Genomic DNA, 17,050 nt, shown 5'->3' with positions numbered 1-17,050 from the left:
GTTGTAAAGAAGGATTGTAACTGATGGAATGAACAATGGGAAAGAGAAAGCAAAACCAAACAAGAAAAAGAAAGAGAGCAGGTAATTTGCTTCAATCTGCATTCAACCTGTGTTCTTTCTAGTTCTTTCTCTGAATGTAGACATCTCTATAACTTTGCATTGCCAAGAAGACTCCAGTCTATCAAAGTTGGTCATCACATATACGTTGTGTCTGTAATTGTTTACAAATTTCTCCTGGTTCTGCTCTTCACACTCAGCATCAGTTTGTATAAGTCTCTCAAGGTAAACATGAAGTCCGTCTGCTCCTCATTTCTTATAGAACAATAGTATTCCTTTGCATTCATATACCACAACTTGTTTAGCCATTCCCCAAATTGATGGGCATCCCCTTAATTTTCAATTCTTTGCCACCACAAAAAGATCTGCTATAAATATTTTTGTACACATGAGTCTTACTCCCACTTCTGTGATCTCTTTGGGATACAACCCTAGAAGTGGTATTGCTGGCCAAAGGGTATGAAATTATTTATAGCCCTTTGGGCATAGTTCCAGATTGCTCTCCAGAATTGTTGAATCAGTTCACAACTCCACCAACAATGCATTAGTGTTCCAATTTTTCCACATCCCCTCCAGCATTTGTCATTTTCCTGTTTTGTCATCTTAGCCAATCTGACTGGTGAGATGTGGTACCTCAGAGTTGTTTTGATTGGCTTATTATTTATTTATTTTATAAATTATTTTTTTCTCTAATCAATAGTGATTTAGAGCATTTTTTTCATATGCTTATAGATATCTTTAATTTCTACCTCTGAAAATTGACTGTTCATATCCCTTGACCATTTATCAATTGGGGAATTACTTGTGTTCTTATAGATTTGACTTAGTTGTCTGCATATTTTAGAAATAAGGCCTTTATCAGAGACAGTCGTTATAAAAATTCTTTCCCAATTTCCCTCTTCCCTCTTAATCTTGGTTACATTGGCTTTGTTTCTACAGAAACTTTTCAATTTAATGTAATCAAGATTATCCATTTTGCATTTTATAATGCTCTCTAACTCTTGTTTGGTCATAAAGTCTTCCCTTCTTCATAAATCTGACAGGTAACCTATTCCTTGCTTTCCCAGATTGCTTACAGTATCAGCCTTTATACCTAGATCATGCACCCATTTAGACTTGATTTTGGTATACAGTGTTAGATAATGGTCTATGGCCAGTTTTTGCCATACTATTTTCCAGTTTTCCCAGCAGTTTTTGTCAAATAGTGAGTTTTTATCCCAGAAGCTGGGGTCTTTGGGTTTATCAAACAGTAGATTACTGTAGTCATTGACTGCTGGGTCTCATGTACCCAATCTATTCCATTGATACACTACTCTGTCCCCAGCCAGTACCAAATACTTTTGATGACTGCTGCTTTATAATACAGATTAAAATTTGGTATGGCTAGGCCACCTTCCATAGCATTTCTTTTCATTAATTCCTTTGATATTCTGGACCTTTTGTTCTTCCAAATGAATTTTGTTACTATTTTCTCTAAGTCTATAAGGTAATTTTTTGGTAGATTGAATGGTATGGCATTAAATATGTAATTTAATTTAGGTAAAATTGTCATTTTTATTATATTAGCTCAACCCAGCCACGAAGATGTTTTTTTCCAATTAGTTAGATCTGACTTTATTTGTATGAAACGTGTTTTGTCGTTGTATTTATATAGGTCCTGGGTTTTTTGGCAGATAGATTCCCAAATATTTTATAATTTCTATAGTAACTTTAAATGAGATTTCTCTTTCTATCTCTTACTGTTGAATTTCATTAGAAATACATAGGAATTCTGAGGATTTACGTGGGTTTATTTTATATCCTGCAACTTTGCCAAATTTATTTATTGTCCCAAGTAGTTTTTCACTTGATTCTCTAGTATTCTCTAAGTATACCATCATATCATCTGCAAAGAGTAATAGTTTAGTCTCTTCTTTGCCTAATTTGATTCCTTCAATTTCTTTTTATTCTCTAATTGCTGCTGCTAACATTTCTAATACCAGATTAAATAACAGGGGTGATAATGGACATCCTTGTTTTCACCCCTGATCTTATTGGAAATGCTTCTAGCTTCTCCCTATTACATATAATACTTGCTGATGGCTCTAAATAGATGCCACCTATTATTTTAAGGAAGACTCCATTTATTCCTATACTTTGTAATGTTTTTAATAGGAATGGTCAAAAGCCTTTTCTGCATCTATTGAGATAATCATATGGTTTCTGCTACTTTTATTGTTGATATTATCAATTATACTGATGTTTTTCCTCATATTGCACCATGCTTGCATTCCTGGAATAAATCCTACCTGATCAAAGTGTATTATTCTTCTGATAAGTTGCTGTAGTCTTTTTGCTAATATTTTGTTTAAAATTTTTGCATCTATATTCATGAGGGAAATTAGTCTATAATTTTCTTTCTCTGTTTTGTCTCTTCCCAATTTAGGTATCAGTACCATATTTGTTTCATAAAAAGAATTTGGTAGGACTCCACCAATTTTCCCAAATAGTTTGTAGAGTATTGGAATCAATTGTTCTTTAAATGTTTGATAGAATTTGCTAGTAAATCCATCTGGCCCTGGAGATTTTTTCCTAGGGACTTCACTGATGGCTTGTTTGATTTCTTTTTCTGAGATGGGGTTAAAGTCATTTACTTCCTCTTCAGTTAATCTGGGCAACTTATATTTTTGTAAATATTCAATCATTTTACCAAGATTGCCAAATTCATGTGCATACAGTTGGGCAAAATAATTCTTAATTATTGTTTTAATTTCTTCTTCATTTGAGGTAGATTCACCCTTTTAATTTTTAATATTTGTAATTTATTTTTCTTCTTTTTTTATCATATTGAATAAAGTTCTATCAATTTTATTTTTTTTCATAAAACTAGATTAGTTTTAATTATTAATTCAATAGTTTCCTTAATTTCAATTTTATTTATATCTCTCCTTTGGTTTTCATTATTTCTAATTTAGTATTTAATTGGGGATTTTCAATTTGTTCTTTTTCTAGCTTTTTCAAAAGCATGCCCAATTTATTGACCTCCATTTTCTCTAACTTATTCATGTATGCATTCTGGGATATAAAACTTCCCCTAAGAACTGCATTTGCTGCATACCACAAGTTTGGGTATGTTGTCTCATTATTGCCATTCTCTTGAATGAAGTTACTGATGATTTGTATAATTTCTTGTTTGACCCACTCATTCTTTAGGATTAAATTATTTAGTTTCCAATTAGTTTTTAGTCTGTTTTTCCTTGGCCTTTTATTGCATATGATTTTTATTGCATCATAATCTGACAAGGATGCATCTAAAATTTCTGCCTTTCTGCATTGAATTGTGAAGTTTTTATGCCCTAGTATATGGACAATTTTTGTGTATGTACCATGTACCACTGAGAAAAAGATATATTCCTTTTTATCCCATTCAGTTTTCTCTAGAGATCTATCATATCTAGCTTCTCTAAAATTCTATTCACCTCCTTTACTTCTTTCTTGTTTATTTTGAGGTTAGATTTATCAAGTTCAGTGAGGGGGAGATTCAGGTCCCCCACTAGTATAGTTTTGCTATCTATTCTTCCTCTAATTCCCTTAACTTCTCCTCTAGGAATTTGGATGCTATACCACTTGGTGCATATATGTTAAGTAATGATACTGCTTCATTCTCAATAGTGCCTTTTAGCAGGATATAGTTTCCTTCCTTATCTCTTTTAATTAGATCTATTTTTGCTTTTGCTTCATCTGAGATAAGGATTGCTACCCCTGCTTTTTTCACTTTAGCTGAAGCATAATATATTCTACTTCAGCCTTTTACCTTTACCCTGTGCGTACCCCTTATTTCAAATGTGTTTCTTTTAGACAGCATATTGTAGTTTTTAATCCATTCTGCTATCTGCCTCCATTTTATGGGAGACTTCATCCCATTCACATCCACATGTTCATCACATCACATTCACATACACAAGTTATAATTACTATCTGTGTCTTTCCCTCCATCCTATTCCCTCCCCTCTTTATGTTTTTGTGTTTCTTCCTTCTTCTTTCCCCTCCTTAATTGTTTTACTTTTTACTATTGCCTTCCTCAGTATTCCCTCCCTATGCCCCCCCTTTACCTACCCTTTCCCCTTACTACTATTTCTCTCCCTTATAACCACCCCCCTTCTTATACCCCCTTTTTTACACCCCCTCTTTACCCCTCCTACTGATTGTAGGGCACAGTGGATTTTTATATTTAATGGAGTATGTTATTCCCTCCTTGAACCCAAACTGATGAGAGTAAATTTCATATAGTGCTCCTCTCCCTCCTTCCTTTCCCTCTATTATAATGGGTTTTTGTGTCTTTTCATGTTAGACTACTAATCTTAACTGTTTATGTTGATCCCTCTTTGAACAAGAACCAATGAGAATAAAGTTCATATGATGCTCATCTCCCTACCTCCTTCCCCTCTACTATAGGATGTTTTTTTTTTTTATTCCATAAATTAACCCATTTATTGTTGGACTTTGGGCTACAGATATTTGATAAGATTTTACTGGTCTTTCAATTCCTTCAGTCTTCTGATGGCAGAGTTGGCATTGTAGGTCCATGTACCAACAGCTACTGTTTTCATACAGGATCCACATTTCCAGATACCCACAGCTTGTTTCTTCATTTTGGTCTTGCTACAGAAGGACCAGGTATACTTGGCATGCTGGCTAATTTTAATTTTCTTCACCATTTTTCTGAGGGGTGCACCATGTGTTCCATATTTACCAACAATTCCCACCTTCTTGGCACATTTAGCCATATTAGTGATGCCGGGGCTGGAGCTTGGAGAGTCTATAGTATGTTTTTATGTGGCATAATTTATCTTTTTCTGCCTCATCCTTTCCTTTTCTCCCATTATAATCCCTTTGTACCCCTTAATAAGGTTTTTTTTTTATCATCAGATGAGTTCATTTATACCCACACCCTCTATCTATGTATATCCTTTTTAAATGTCTCAATAATTATATAAATTTCAATATTGACAGATATCCACTTCTTACATAGGGATGTAAACAGTTTGCTTTTATTGAATCCCAAGTTATGTGCGTGTGTGCATGTATGTGTATGTGTGTATGTGAGTGTGTGTTTTTCTTCTTTGTTTTTATGTCTTTCTTGAGCCTTGTAATTGGAGATCAAATTTTCCATTGAGCTCTGGATTTTTCATCAGGAAAGTCTGGAAATCTTGACCTACTCCTTGCCCGAAAGATTATGCTCAGTTTTGCCGGGTTGTTGATCCCTTGTTGCAGTTCTAGCCTTACGAAATATCAAATTCCAATCCCTCCAATCTTTTAATGTATAAGTTGCTAGGTCCTGTGTAATCCTGACTGTAGTTCCACAATATTTGAATTGTTTCTTTTTGGCTGCTTGCAGTATTTTCTTCTTGACCTTGTAATTCTGGAATTTGGCTACTATATTTTTTGGAGTTTTCAATTTGGGATCTCTTTCAGGAGGAATCCGGTGAATTCTTTCAATAATTATTTTACCCTCTGATTCTAACAGCTCAAGACAGTTTCCTTTCACAATCTCTTGGAGGATGTTGTCCAGGCTGCTTTTTCCATCATGGCTTTCCAGTAGAGCGATAATTCTTAGGTTATCTCTCCTAGATCTTTTATACTTTCTTCTAATTTTTCAATCTTCATATTTTGTTTGACTATTTCTTGATACATCTTGGAGTCCTTAGCTTCAATTTGACTCATTCTAATTTTTAGTGAATTATTTTCCTCAGTTTTTGAAGCTCCTTTTCTATATGTTCAGTTTTTATTTTTAGGGAGGTATTTTCTCCAGTTAGATTCTGAACCTCCTGTCCCAATTCGCCAGTTTTAGTTTTTAAGGATTTGTTTTCTTCAAGGAGATTTTTTTTTCTAAGTTAGTCACCATAGATTTAAATTTATCTTCTACCTCTCCAATTTAGCTTTTAAAATCATTCTTGAGCTCCTCCAAGAATGCCTTTTGGGCTTGAGACCAGTTCATATTTCCTTCTGTGGTCTCAGGTGTGAGTATAGAGTCCATGTGGTCCTCTGTATTTGGTTGTTCTTGCTTGATATAATAAGATTGGATCATTTTTCTTGCTTTTGATTTCTCAGCTTCCTTCTTACCCATTGTGCTTTCCCATTTCCTGACTGTAGCAGCAGACACCCCAAGCATCCTCAGGGTTTGCTGCCAATACAGGTTCTTAGATCTGATTTGTTAAAGGAAAGCAACTCAAAATGGGTTAACAAACTTACTTTAATCAGTCAGATATGTATCCTTTACCTCGTTCAAGGGAAAAAGGTCAGCATGCCAAACTTCAGAGTATACAGGCAGAATTATCAAGACAGAAACAGATCAAGTAGACAGATTTCCAAACTGTCCAACCATTACATCCATACCCGATCAACATCTGGGTTTCAACATCTGGGTTTTTCAAAGCCAGGGGGCTCTGGACAACGGCTTCCCAAAATCCATATCAAATCACAGAACACTTCTCAAAGTGAGCCCCAAAACAAAGCTACACATCAGGGCTTATATAGCCTTCTCCTGGCTCAGAGAATGTAGCAACCTTATTGACTCACTGGCCAATCAAGAAGTATCTACTGAAAAACAAGCCTCCCACCCCAGGCTCCAGGTGCACTTTAGCCTAGGGGCAGGGAAGATCTTCAAATTTACATTCCCATTACACTGACTTCACTTCTCAGAAGGGGAGCCAAAGGCCTGCTTGTTGACTTTGTGTGCTGTAGCCTCTGGGTGTCTAGACTGTGGCCAAGGCTAGGACTCTCAATGTTTCCCCTAAGTTACCCGGAGGCTCACAGAGTAACCTGTTGGGGAGGGGTGGTCTAGCCACTTCAGGTTTCTGCCTCTGTTTCCCTGGACTACAGCTCAGGTTATTTTTTAAATATCCAGGCTATGGGCTGATAGCCCCAGGAGAGACTGCTGTCACTGCTGTAGGCCCTGCACTTTCTCTTACCCAGGTCTTACCAATCCTCCATCCTGTGGTGAGATGTCTGCGAATCACCCTTGGTGTGTGTGTCTGCTGGCTGGGGCTCCTTCTCACTCCACTGTAGTCTGCTCTCAAGTCCGCACTAGTGAAGCCCTCAGGGGCACTCCCCCTGCCCAGACCTACTTAGGCACTTTCCTGGACTGGGAATCTGCCACACTCCATATCCCAAAGGATTTTGTCACTCTAAAAAAAAGAGGGGAAGAAAGATTTGGCTTAACTAAGTGAAGAAACAGAGAAGTAGAAATGAGGAAAAAAGAAAGAGAAAATAATAATTTAAGTGAATTCAAAGAACTTACTGTAGGGCAGAGCAGGCAAATCACAGGAACAAAATACTGACCTTGAAGAAGGGAGAGATTAAAAATTAATACAAAAATAAATAAATGGAAGTAAACAAAGGTCTAATAATCATAACTTTAAATGTGAATAGATTAAACAATCCATTAAAAAGAAAGGGCTTGTAACCTTGAGCAAGTTACTTAATCCCTATTGCTTTAAAAAAAAAAAGGGTGAAAGTAGATAAAGAAACAAAACTCAACAGGCTTTCACATACAAGATGTGTATTTTTAAAATGAAGATATATATAAACATATATTCTGAAAATGAGATATCTGTACAAAACATATGCATTTAAATTTTAAATTTTAATTTCAAAATATTAACTTAATTTACATTTTGAAATTTTAATTTAATTTTTAAAATTTTATTTTTTAAAAGAGCACGCAATCATGAGGATACAATCATGTTGTCAGACAAAGTAAAAATAAAAATGTACAATATCAATACAGATAAATAAATCCTCCAACAGAGCAATTCACAACCATTTGAGTCTTCTAATGCTGAGTGATTCTTCATAAATATCTTCTCTGTCTTTTAATATTTTAAGAACACCACCATAGCAGTAGCACTGTCTAACTTTATCTCACCCTCTCGCTATATTATTGGTCAGTCCTTTCTGATCACCAATTTCCTTGATGATACTTTTTATGTCACTTTTTCTGTTCAAATCATCATGAGTAATAACACTGCAGCCGACATTCAACTACACACATTTTTCTATGGCCCTTTCGGTTACTCATGATTTTTATTCTTTGGAAACCATCTTGATCATTATTTGCAGCTTTACAGCATCACTGGGAAACTGCTAGTCTTAAAAAGATGAAGTTTCATGTCAGGAAGCTCCTTGTGATCAATGAATATATTATGTAACTTCTAAATTTGAATACAACCCCATTTCCCACATATTTAATTCTGAGCCCAGTAGATATTATTCAATCCTACCAAATAAAGTGCTATATTCTTAGCATAACTAATCCTTCCTGAATGTGAAATAAAAGAAGTTAGGTGGCACAGTGAATAGAATGCTGGGCCTGGAATCAGGAAAACTTGAGTTCAAATTCTTCCTCAGACTAGCTGTATGACCCTGAGCTGTATGACATTTAACCTCTGTTTGCCTCAGTTCCCTCATCTGCAAAATAGAATTAATAATAACACCTACCTCTCAGGGTTGTTGTGAGGATCAAATGAGATAATTATCAGTGCTTACTGTGGTGTCTGGCACATGCTATATGTTAGCTATTATTATTCAGAGAAAATGCTCAGAATGTTGTTCAGTTTTGGGCTGATTTTTAAAAATATAATTTAAAAGGCTATACTCTGAGGCCTGTAGATTGTTCTGACCAGAATGTGCCAATCATATGTGATGTTAAACAACATCAAGACCAGAAATCATTTGATCACTCAAAGAACTTTGAGTGTGCTTCCATCAGTGCTATTCGGAGAATCTATTAACTCAAGAAACAAAGGAATATCTTTAAGAGAAGAAAAAAGAAAGGGCAACTGCCCCTGCAGGGCTGCTTTTCCTTAAAAAAAAAAAAAAAAGGGAGTGAAACAGGTAAATAAGGCAGCCCTTCCTTCTCTTTCTCTTCCTTTTTACCCAGTCTCATTCAACCTAGTATCTTATGTATCATTTGAGTTTGTGACTGCTTCCTCTTGGAAACCAAATTAACCAACAATTTTTTTGTTTTGTTTAATTATTTTTGCTTTTATTTTTTAAGAAACTAGAGGAAAATCAAACGTGGGTTATTAAAGGGCTGACATTGTATACTCAAGAATTATAAGCCAGCATGAATCCAAGTCACTAATTCAATGTGGGGCACCTTTGTAAGTTAAGTTAATTGTATTTATTCTAAAGAGCTAGAACCAATGGATAGGAATTAAAGGAAGGTAGACTTTGCTTAAATATAAGGAAAACTTTTCCAACTTGATGGAGTCTCTATTTCCATTTAGCAGAAATACTTGAGTAGCAGCAGCAACAAAACACTTTGAATGTTGAGGAAAAATTAAAAGGTCAGTTCTATGTAGCAATTATTCTGGAGCGACTCTCCCAGAACAAGCCGGATTACATCTCTCCCTTCAGGGTACCAAGGCTCTGTCTTTTTCTAATGCTATTACCTTGAGCCCCCACTCTGTTATAGTTCCCTCTACCCCACCTCCATATGGCTAACTTCCATTGGTTAACTACCCAGTTCCATTTAACTAGTTAATATCAATTAGTTTTACAAATGAGTATTTATCAATACAGCAAGAACAGAAGTATAAAAATTCCCTCTCCCTTATATGTGGGAACACATTCTCCCCTATAACATCTCATTTCCCAACAGGAGTGGGCTCAACCTGAACATAGTTCTCTATATAGTGTTGGTATCACCAACCTCCGGTTCGAACTCAGCATAGCTGCTAGTTGAATCGCAAAGGTCAATCTTCAGAGAACTGACGCTGGATTTGCTTACTCAAGGCCTAATATGAACTCCACTCTCAGACCTCCTGATGGCTTTCTCTTGTCATGAACCAGAGTTCACAAAGTCATATCTATCTCCAATCTCTATCGCTTAAAATCAAGAATAGGCACAAAAATAACAGAAGCACCAGCAAGGTCATTATGCACCTGGGTGGGAAGATAAAGGCTTGAAGTTTCTCACTCCACAGAAGGTTTAGTCCTTTACGAAACACAGCAGGAAAAAGTCAGACCAAGGTAAAAACCTTGACTGATAAGTGTCTTTTGCATGTACCCCAGTTCTGACTCCAGAGACAATCAAAAAGTTTCCTCTTCACCATGTGATTAGCAAACTGTCAAAAATATCCATCAAGTCCACATGGGGATTGCATTAGTAAAGCATATTTTATTTTACTTTTAATTTATGGAAATTATGTTATGGAAACAAGCATTTCCATAACAGTACAATGTTTTACAAAAAGGTGACTGTACATGACATTGCAAAGTTCCTTTCAAATATACAACAAAATTATCATATGAATTTCTTCTTTTTTCTCCCTCTTCCCCACCCTAAAGATGGCTACCATTAGACACAAATAGGGGTGTGGTGTGTGTGTGTTTGTGTGTATTTGTGTTTAAAACTATTCCATACATACTTCTATTTATCAGTTCTCTGATAAATCAGATCTATATCCCTGGATGCAGATAGCATCTTTCTTCATTTGTTGTTTATAGTTAATTTTGGTATTTATAATAGACTAAATAATTTATTCACCCAAACCCATTCTTAAGCATGCTCATTAGGACTCAATTCATTGGAAAATTCACCATTGCATCTACTTTCCTTAATTGAATTTTTTTTTTCATCAGTCAAGACCTGGCTCAGAAAATTAATTATTCCTTTCAGAGCACTAAGATATGTAAAGTTAATGTAACAGATATTAAACAGAGCTGAAATGAACTTTAGAGACCTTCTAACCCAACCCTCTCTTTTACAGATGGGAAAATTGAGGTTCAAAGATGTTAAGTGATCGATATAAATTGCATAGGTCCTCAATGACAGAATCTGGATTAGTATTCTACATACTACCATCCTAAAGCCCATCAATGTTTGTTTTTGAAAAGTGATGGCATTTAGAAATGGCAAGCCAAATCAGCTAAATAATTCATCCTAATTGAAGAAATATTTATTGGGGATTTGTTATGGACAAGACGTGCAGAGTGCTGAGCATACCAAGTTAAAAAAAAAAATCCCCTGGCCTCAGAAAGCCTTTGTTCTAATCATAGTACATAAATATTGTCTTTAAAAAATGAAAAGCCATTCTCACATATGTTATAAATGTATCTGTTTAATAAAGCTTTAAATTAATAAACTTAATAAAACCTTTCCATATTGGTTATTTTTTTTATCACACTACAGTGAGAACAGCTTTAAAACGGACGGAAAATGGAATAAGCATTTATGTAGAGCCTACTATGCAGGACATACCATGCTAAGCACTTTACAAATATTATCTCATTTGATCCTTACAACAACCCTTGCAAGGTAGATATTTTTATTACCTGCATTTTACACTTAAGGAAACTGAGGCAAACAGCCAGTAAATGACTTGGCCAGCATCATACAGGGAGTAAGTGTTTGAGGTGAGATATGAACTCAGTCTTACTATTGTTCTTCCTCTCTACTAAGCTCCATTTCTTCATTAAGATCTTATGTTTGATTATAATTATGTTTTAGGCCAATTAAAATGTAAATACAATTTGTTGAAATACAGGGAAATAAGTAATTTTTCAATATAGGACACTTTCCTGTTATTCTTTTAGAAGTAGAGAAAATTGTCACAGAAGCTATTGTTTAGTTTAATTACACTGAGAAGCAAACATTTCCTTAATGTTCCATATATCAACATATCTTCTAATTAGTCCTATTTTTTTAACTTTGTAGGAGAACCAGATTCTGACTTCCATGAACTCTCTTACACAATTTTCACTTGTCTCCCACTTGTATAGAGCTCCTTTAGAATTTCTTGGTAGCTCCATAGACAGAATAGAGCAGCTAGGTGGCTGAGATAGATAGAGAACAGGGCCTGGAGTTAGGAAGACTCATATTCATGAGTTCAAATCTGGCCTCATAGACTTACTAAGTCTCATTTACTTACTGAGTGACCCTGGGCAAGTAAGTCACTTAACCCTATTTGCCTCAGTTTCCTAATCTGCAAAATGAGCTGGAAAAAGAAATGGCAAACCAGTCCAGAATCTTTGCCAAGAAAATCCGAAATGAGGTCACAAAGAGTCAGACATGACTGAAAAAAGATTCAACAGTCATAGATAGAATACCCTCAGGACTTCATTAGAATGAATGCTTCATGCCAAGCACTGTGCTCAATAGAGAAATTTTCTTTACAAATAAAAATATAGAGTCTTTGCTCTCCAAGAATTCTCATCAAACTCCCTTATTTTACCAGAAGGAAATAAAACAAGAAAGGTTTTTCTATTTTGCCAAGGCCACACAAGTATTAAAGTGGCTATGTGACGTCAGTTCCTCTGATTCCAAGTTGCATATGCTTACTGTAGCATACTCACTCCCTTTCTTGGAAGAAGGGATTCATAGAAATACCTACTTTAAAATTTAAGATTTAAGAACTTAATGGGACAAAGTTTTGCCATCATGCAGCTTCTGAAATTGGCCATTACGTAAAGAGATCTGACTTCAATATCACCAAGCTCCCATTTGCACCAAGTTAGTCCGCAAATATGAAACAGCACTGAGAATCTGCAGAAAGAAGATGAGACTATATAGATGCTCAGAAATTCCCAAATTCTTAGTTTTGAGAACCCTAATATTTGACTAGAGAATAACTGAATAAAAGTAGGAATAATGCAAGTTGCCATGTACTTGTTGCATTTAAATCTTATTTTATATTCTAATAAGAATGTTTGTGTAATTTTAATTGTATATATGTCCTATAGCTATATTAAGGTAGGGGATTCCCCCATCTGGTGGTTTCATGTGTCAGTCACCTGAATCACCATACAGGTTGACCATCTGTCCCAAATAATTAAAATCACCATCTTGTGGTGGTGCCCTCAAACTGCAAACATATGCTTCCTAGAGCTTAAGGAAAACCTCTTAAAGTCTAGTGCCTGATAGTTTGAGCTCATAAATTATAATGTGTTGAGAAATTAGCATCATAGAATTAGGGAAGTCCCTAGAGATCTTCCAGTTAAACCTCTTATTTCAGAGATGTAGAAACTAAGGCACAGAACATTTAAGTGATCTGCCCCCAATAGAACAACTTGCTGGTAGCAAAAGCTCTATTAAGGTCAGTTAACAACATTACCAGTGTTATTTTACACCATATCTTTCCTTAGGAGAAGACGCCATATCTTTGTGACCCTGCCAGTGTCCATCACACAGCCGAGCACAAAACAATGATGTAATCAATATTAAATGGCTGTTTCTTGCTGATTGTGTGGTGTCTAGAGTCAGTGTCAGTCATTCTGTTCTTTCAGTACCACCCAGAACCATTTTTTCACCTTGTCAGTTATCTAGGGGAAGACAACTCCTCACTTGGGACCATCATACTAACATATAAAGCAACCAGGTTATCAGTGAACAAGGTGGAATGGTTGGAAAGAGTGCTAGATTGGGTAGCAGAATTGGGCTCAGGTCCTGGCTCTACCACTGATGAGCTCAGGAATTTGTTTTATCCACTCAGGGACTTATCAAAGGAGGGAGTTGGATTACTAGATGATCTCTGGGGTCTTGTCCAGCTCTAACATTTAAAATAGTCCACCTTAAGTTTTGCAAAGTGCTTTTTCTCATCACCCTGTGAGTAATGTCAGGATTGACATTTGTATGTCACCATTTTACCGTCTTGGGTCATTATAGCCAGAGCAGGAAGACACCTGAAAGACCACCTTAGTGTATCACTCCCTTCATTTTACAAATGTGCATATGAAGCCCAAAGGAATAGAGTGACTTGCCCACAATGGCACAGCAAATAAATGTGGGAACTGGAATCAAAATCTATTTCCTGACTCCTAGGCCAGAGCTGTTTCCATTATATTCCATTGTATAAATAAATTAATTAATCAGAAAAAAAATGCAAGGAATGGAATTGTTGCATTCTTCCTTTGCTGAGTTACTTCAGGATTCCTGGGTTAGTGAACCTTTGGTCCAGTATAATATCTAGTTCATGCCCAGCTTATCTCTTCAGTGTTTTCTATTTCAGAGTCATGATTCTTCTTTCTCCAATGGGATTGTATATTCATTGAGAACAGCCATCCCAGTCCCGCAGAAAGAGCACAAGCTATGGTCTCATAGGATCTGGGTTCCAATCCCATCTCTGACACCTATTAGTAGGGTGAAATTGGGCAAGTCACTTCACCTCAATGGCCTCAGTTTTAAAAACAAGCTATATTCAATGACTTCCAAGATTCTTTTCAGCTCTAGATGAATGAATTAAAGAATAAATGAAAAGACATTTATTAAGTGCTTACCATGTGCCAAGGGGCCGCTAGGTAGCAGAATGGATGGAGTGTAAGAAGTCAGGAAGAACTGAGTTCAAATACAACCTTGGACACTTTCTAGCTGTGTGACCCTGAGCAAGTCACTATCCCTCTTTGCCTCAATTTCCTCATCTGTAAAATGAGCTGGAGAAAAAAAATGTAAAGAACTCCAATATCTTTGCCAAGAAAACCACAGATGGGGTAATGAAGTGATGAACAGGACTGAACTGCCTGACCCCCAACTACCATGGGCCAAGTACCAAGTACTAAGTACTAGACACAGAAATGCAAAAGAAAAGATAATCCTTGCCCTCAAGGAGTTTTGGGAGAGAGGTGGCTAGGGAAAGATACTTTGAGTTAAAGGGATGGTGGCTAGGACAAATATCTTCCATCCAGGAGCAATGGCTTTGATTTGCTCATGATTCATAACTCTAGAAGTTGTGGGGAAATGAGAGGACCTCAAGTCTGAAAAATGCTTAGAGTACATTTCCTGAAACCCTGCTTTTGTGGGGATTAGGAGAAATTGGGGTTAAGTGACTTGCCCAGGGTCACACATCTAGTGTTTGAACTCACATTCTCCTGACTCTAGCACCTGGGCTCTATACACTCAGCCATCTCCCTCAAACAATGTTCTGAGAGAGGCAGTCATCAACTGCAGCTAGGTGGTCCAGTAGATAGTGCACAGGTCCTGCAGTCAGGGAGACCAGGGTTTAAATCTGACCTGAGACTTGGACAGGACTGAACAAAAATAATAAAGTAAAATCAGTCCCAAGAGTGGGCGCCCCAAAGCAAAATTTCTCCAAGCCATGGTCTTTGTCAAAAGGTTTCCGCTTGTGGAGAAAATGGTCAGAGAGAAGAAACCAAAGACTAAATGACTATACTAGAAGGATTGGACCGCATTGGACACCTCTGAGGACCCTTCCAAATCTAGACTGAGGATTCTATGACCTATAAATAGCAATAAAATTTTATAAGAAATATTCGATATCCTCCAAAATGCCTAGTATAATCCTGGGCATATAGTAGGCCCTTAGGAAATACTTGCTAATTGTCTTATTTGTTCTTTAAGTCTTCTGATTCATTCCCTCTGTCTTGGGAACATCCTACTTTGCATGACATTATTTAAATGCTTTGCACATACCTGTAAACAATGAAATTTTTCTTCTCCACTATTCTTCCACTTGTATTTTATAACTTGCTACAGCTGAAAAAAAAATTATGACATAGTGAACAACACTCAAATGGTTAAAACATATGTATGTATGTATGTGTTGTTTAATAGAAAGCAATATTTGTATTATTACTATATCAACTTTCAAGATGCCTTGTGCACATTAAGTACTTAATCAGTGTTCCTATGGAATGAATCAAATTTAGCAAATTAAAAGTTTTGTGATTCATTCCACATGCCCAGGATCAGTGAGCTATTATTATACCTAGTAGAAGAATGTCACTTAGGATGTACTTAACAATGCCTTTCTTGAGTGCCATAGATTAGAACCTGCTCCTGAGAGAATCAGAGCAGGCTTGGGCTTCGGCTCTTCAGAAAGAATTAAGGATGCAATCTTTAATGTGTGCTAAGTTGGCCACAAGGGACTGTTTCAGTGTTATCATCCAAAAGCCATTCCTAGAGCCAGGCCGACTATCCTTCCCACCCCATCATTCTTACCTAGAGATCTGCACAATCCAGGTACTAATCTAGGGAGCTGGGCACGCAGCTTTCCGGCCTTGAGCTGCAAGTCAGCGGAATGAGCTCACCTGACACCATGGGGCCTGATGAACATCTTGGAGATTCCAGGCAGCCCTTGGTGGGGTTTGAAGTCCACTTTTAATTACTTCTGACTGGAGAATTTTCATCTACTGAAGAGCAGCTTAATCAGTGTTAGCCTCCCTTTCGAAAGACATTTTTTAAAGCCTGCTTTTAGACTTAGACTCTGTCTTTACAGAATGACCAATAAGGTAAAACTAGCCCCATCTAGCAGGGTTTGACCTGTACACTTAAGATTATTCTGCAATATGTGATGTGCATAGACTATACCTCTGTGTGGCTTCTCTCCTAGGTCCTACCCTGACCAAGACTCATGTGAAAACAGCTTCCCTTGGATTAGCAGGAAAGGCTCGGTCTCCCTTGCTTCCCGTGTCAGTACCCACAGCCCCGGAAGTGTCTGAAGAAAGCCACAAGCAGCCGGAGGATCCAGCCAGCGTAAGGATATTTTTTGTCAGCCTAAATAATGGCATCTACTGGATTGCAGTATAACCACAAGGAAAGAGACTCGTGCTTGACAATTAGAAGAGAAGTCAAATGACTATAATATAAATTCATTTTGAGAATTTATTTTTTAAGTCAAGGGACTGAATAAAGTTCTTCAACCTAATTTTCTTTACCTTCCACATCTATATCTCTAGGACCATGGCCAATGATATTTTTGAAGATTAATTCTAACCCCCTACGAGATCTTAACTATTTTTAAAAAGTAGAATTTTAAACTTTATTTCCTATCTATTAAGGCAGGGAAGTATACTAATTAAGGTCTTTGGGGATGGTTTTCAACAAAAAAAAATTGTTGCAACAAAAAGGATTTCTACTTAGCAGCAACAATAGCTAGCAATGATATGGCACTTTTAGGTTTGCAAAGTGCTTTACGAATATTGGCTCATTTTACTGTCAGAATAAACATGGGAGGCAAGTGCTCTTACTTATTCTCATTTTACAGATGAGGAAATT

The 17,050-nt window shown here is 36.5% G+C and overlaps 1 protein-coding gene across 1 annotated transcript in view; it reads left to right on the top strand.

Moving 5' to 3' along the window:
- Positions 1 to 17,050, top strand: part of DCC (DCC netrin 1 receptor) — a 1,052,419-nt gene that overhangs the window by 1,024,186 nt on the left and 11,183 nt on the right. Inside the window, exon 29 of the mRNA XM_069102085.1 lies at positions 16,386 to 16,528. Within this exon, the coding sequence (XP_068958186.1) occupies positions 16,386 to 16,528 (143 nt within the window). The remainder of the gene's footprint in view (positions 1 to 16,385; positions 16,529 to 17,050) is intronic.

This window comes from Petaurus breviceps, unplaced genomic scaffold, assembly GCF_028583685.1.
Source record: "Petaurus breviceps papuanus isolate PSGF00001 unplaced genomic scaffold, PetGlider_PUasm1.0 128, whole genome shotgun sequence".
Lineage (NCBI taxonomy): Eukaryota > Metazoa > Chordata > Mammalia > Diprotodontia > Petauridae > Petaurus > Petaurus breviceps.
Note: the sequence above shows the minus strand (reverse complement) of the source record. Positions and strands in the feature narration are given on the sequence as shown.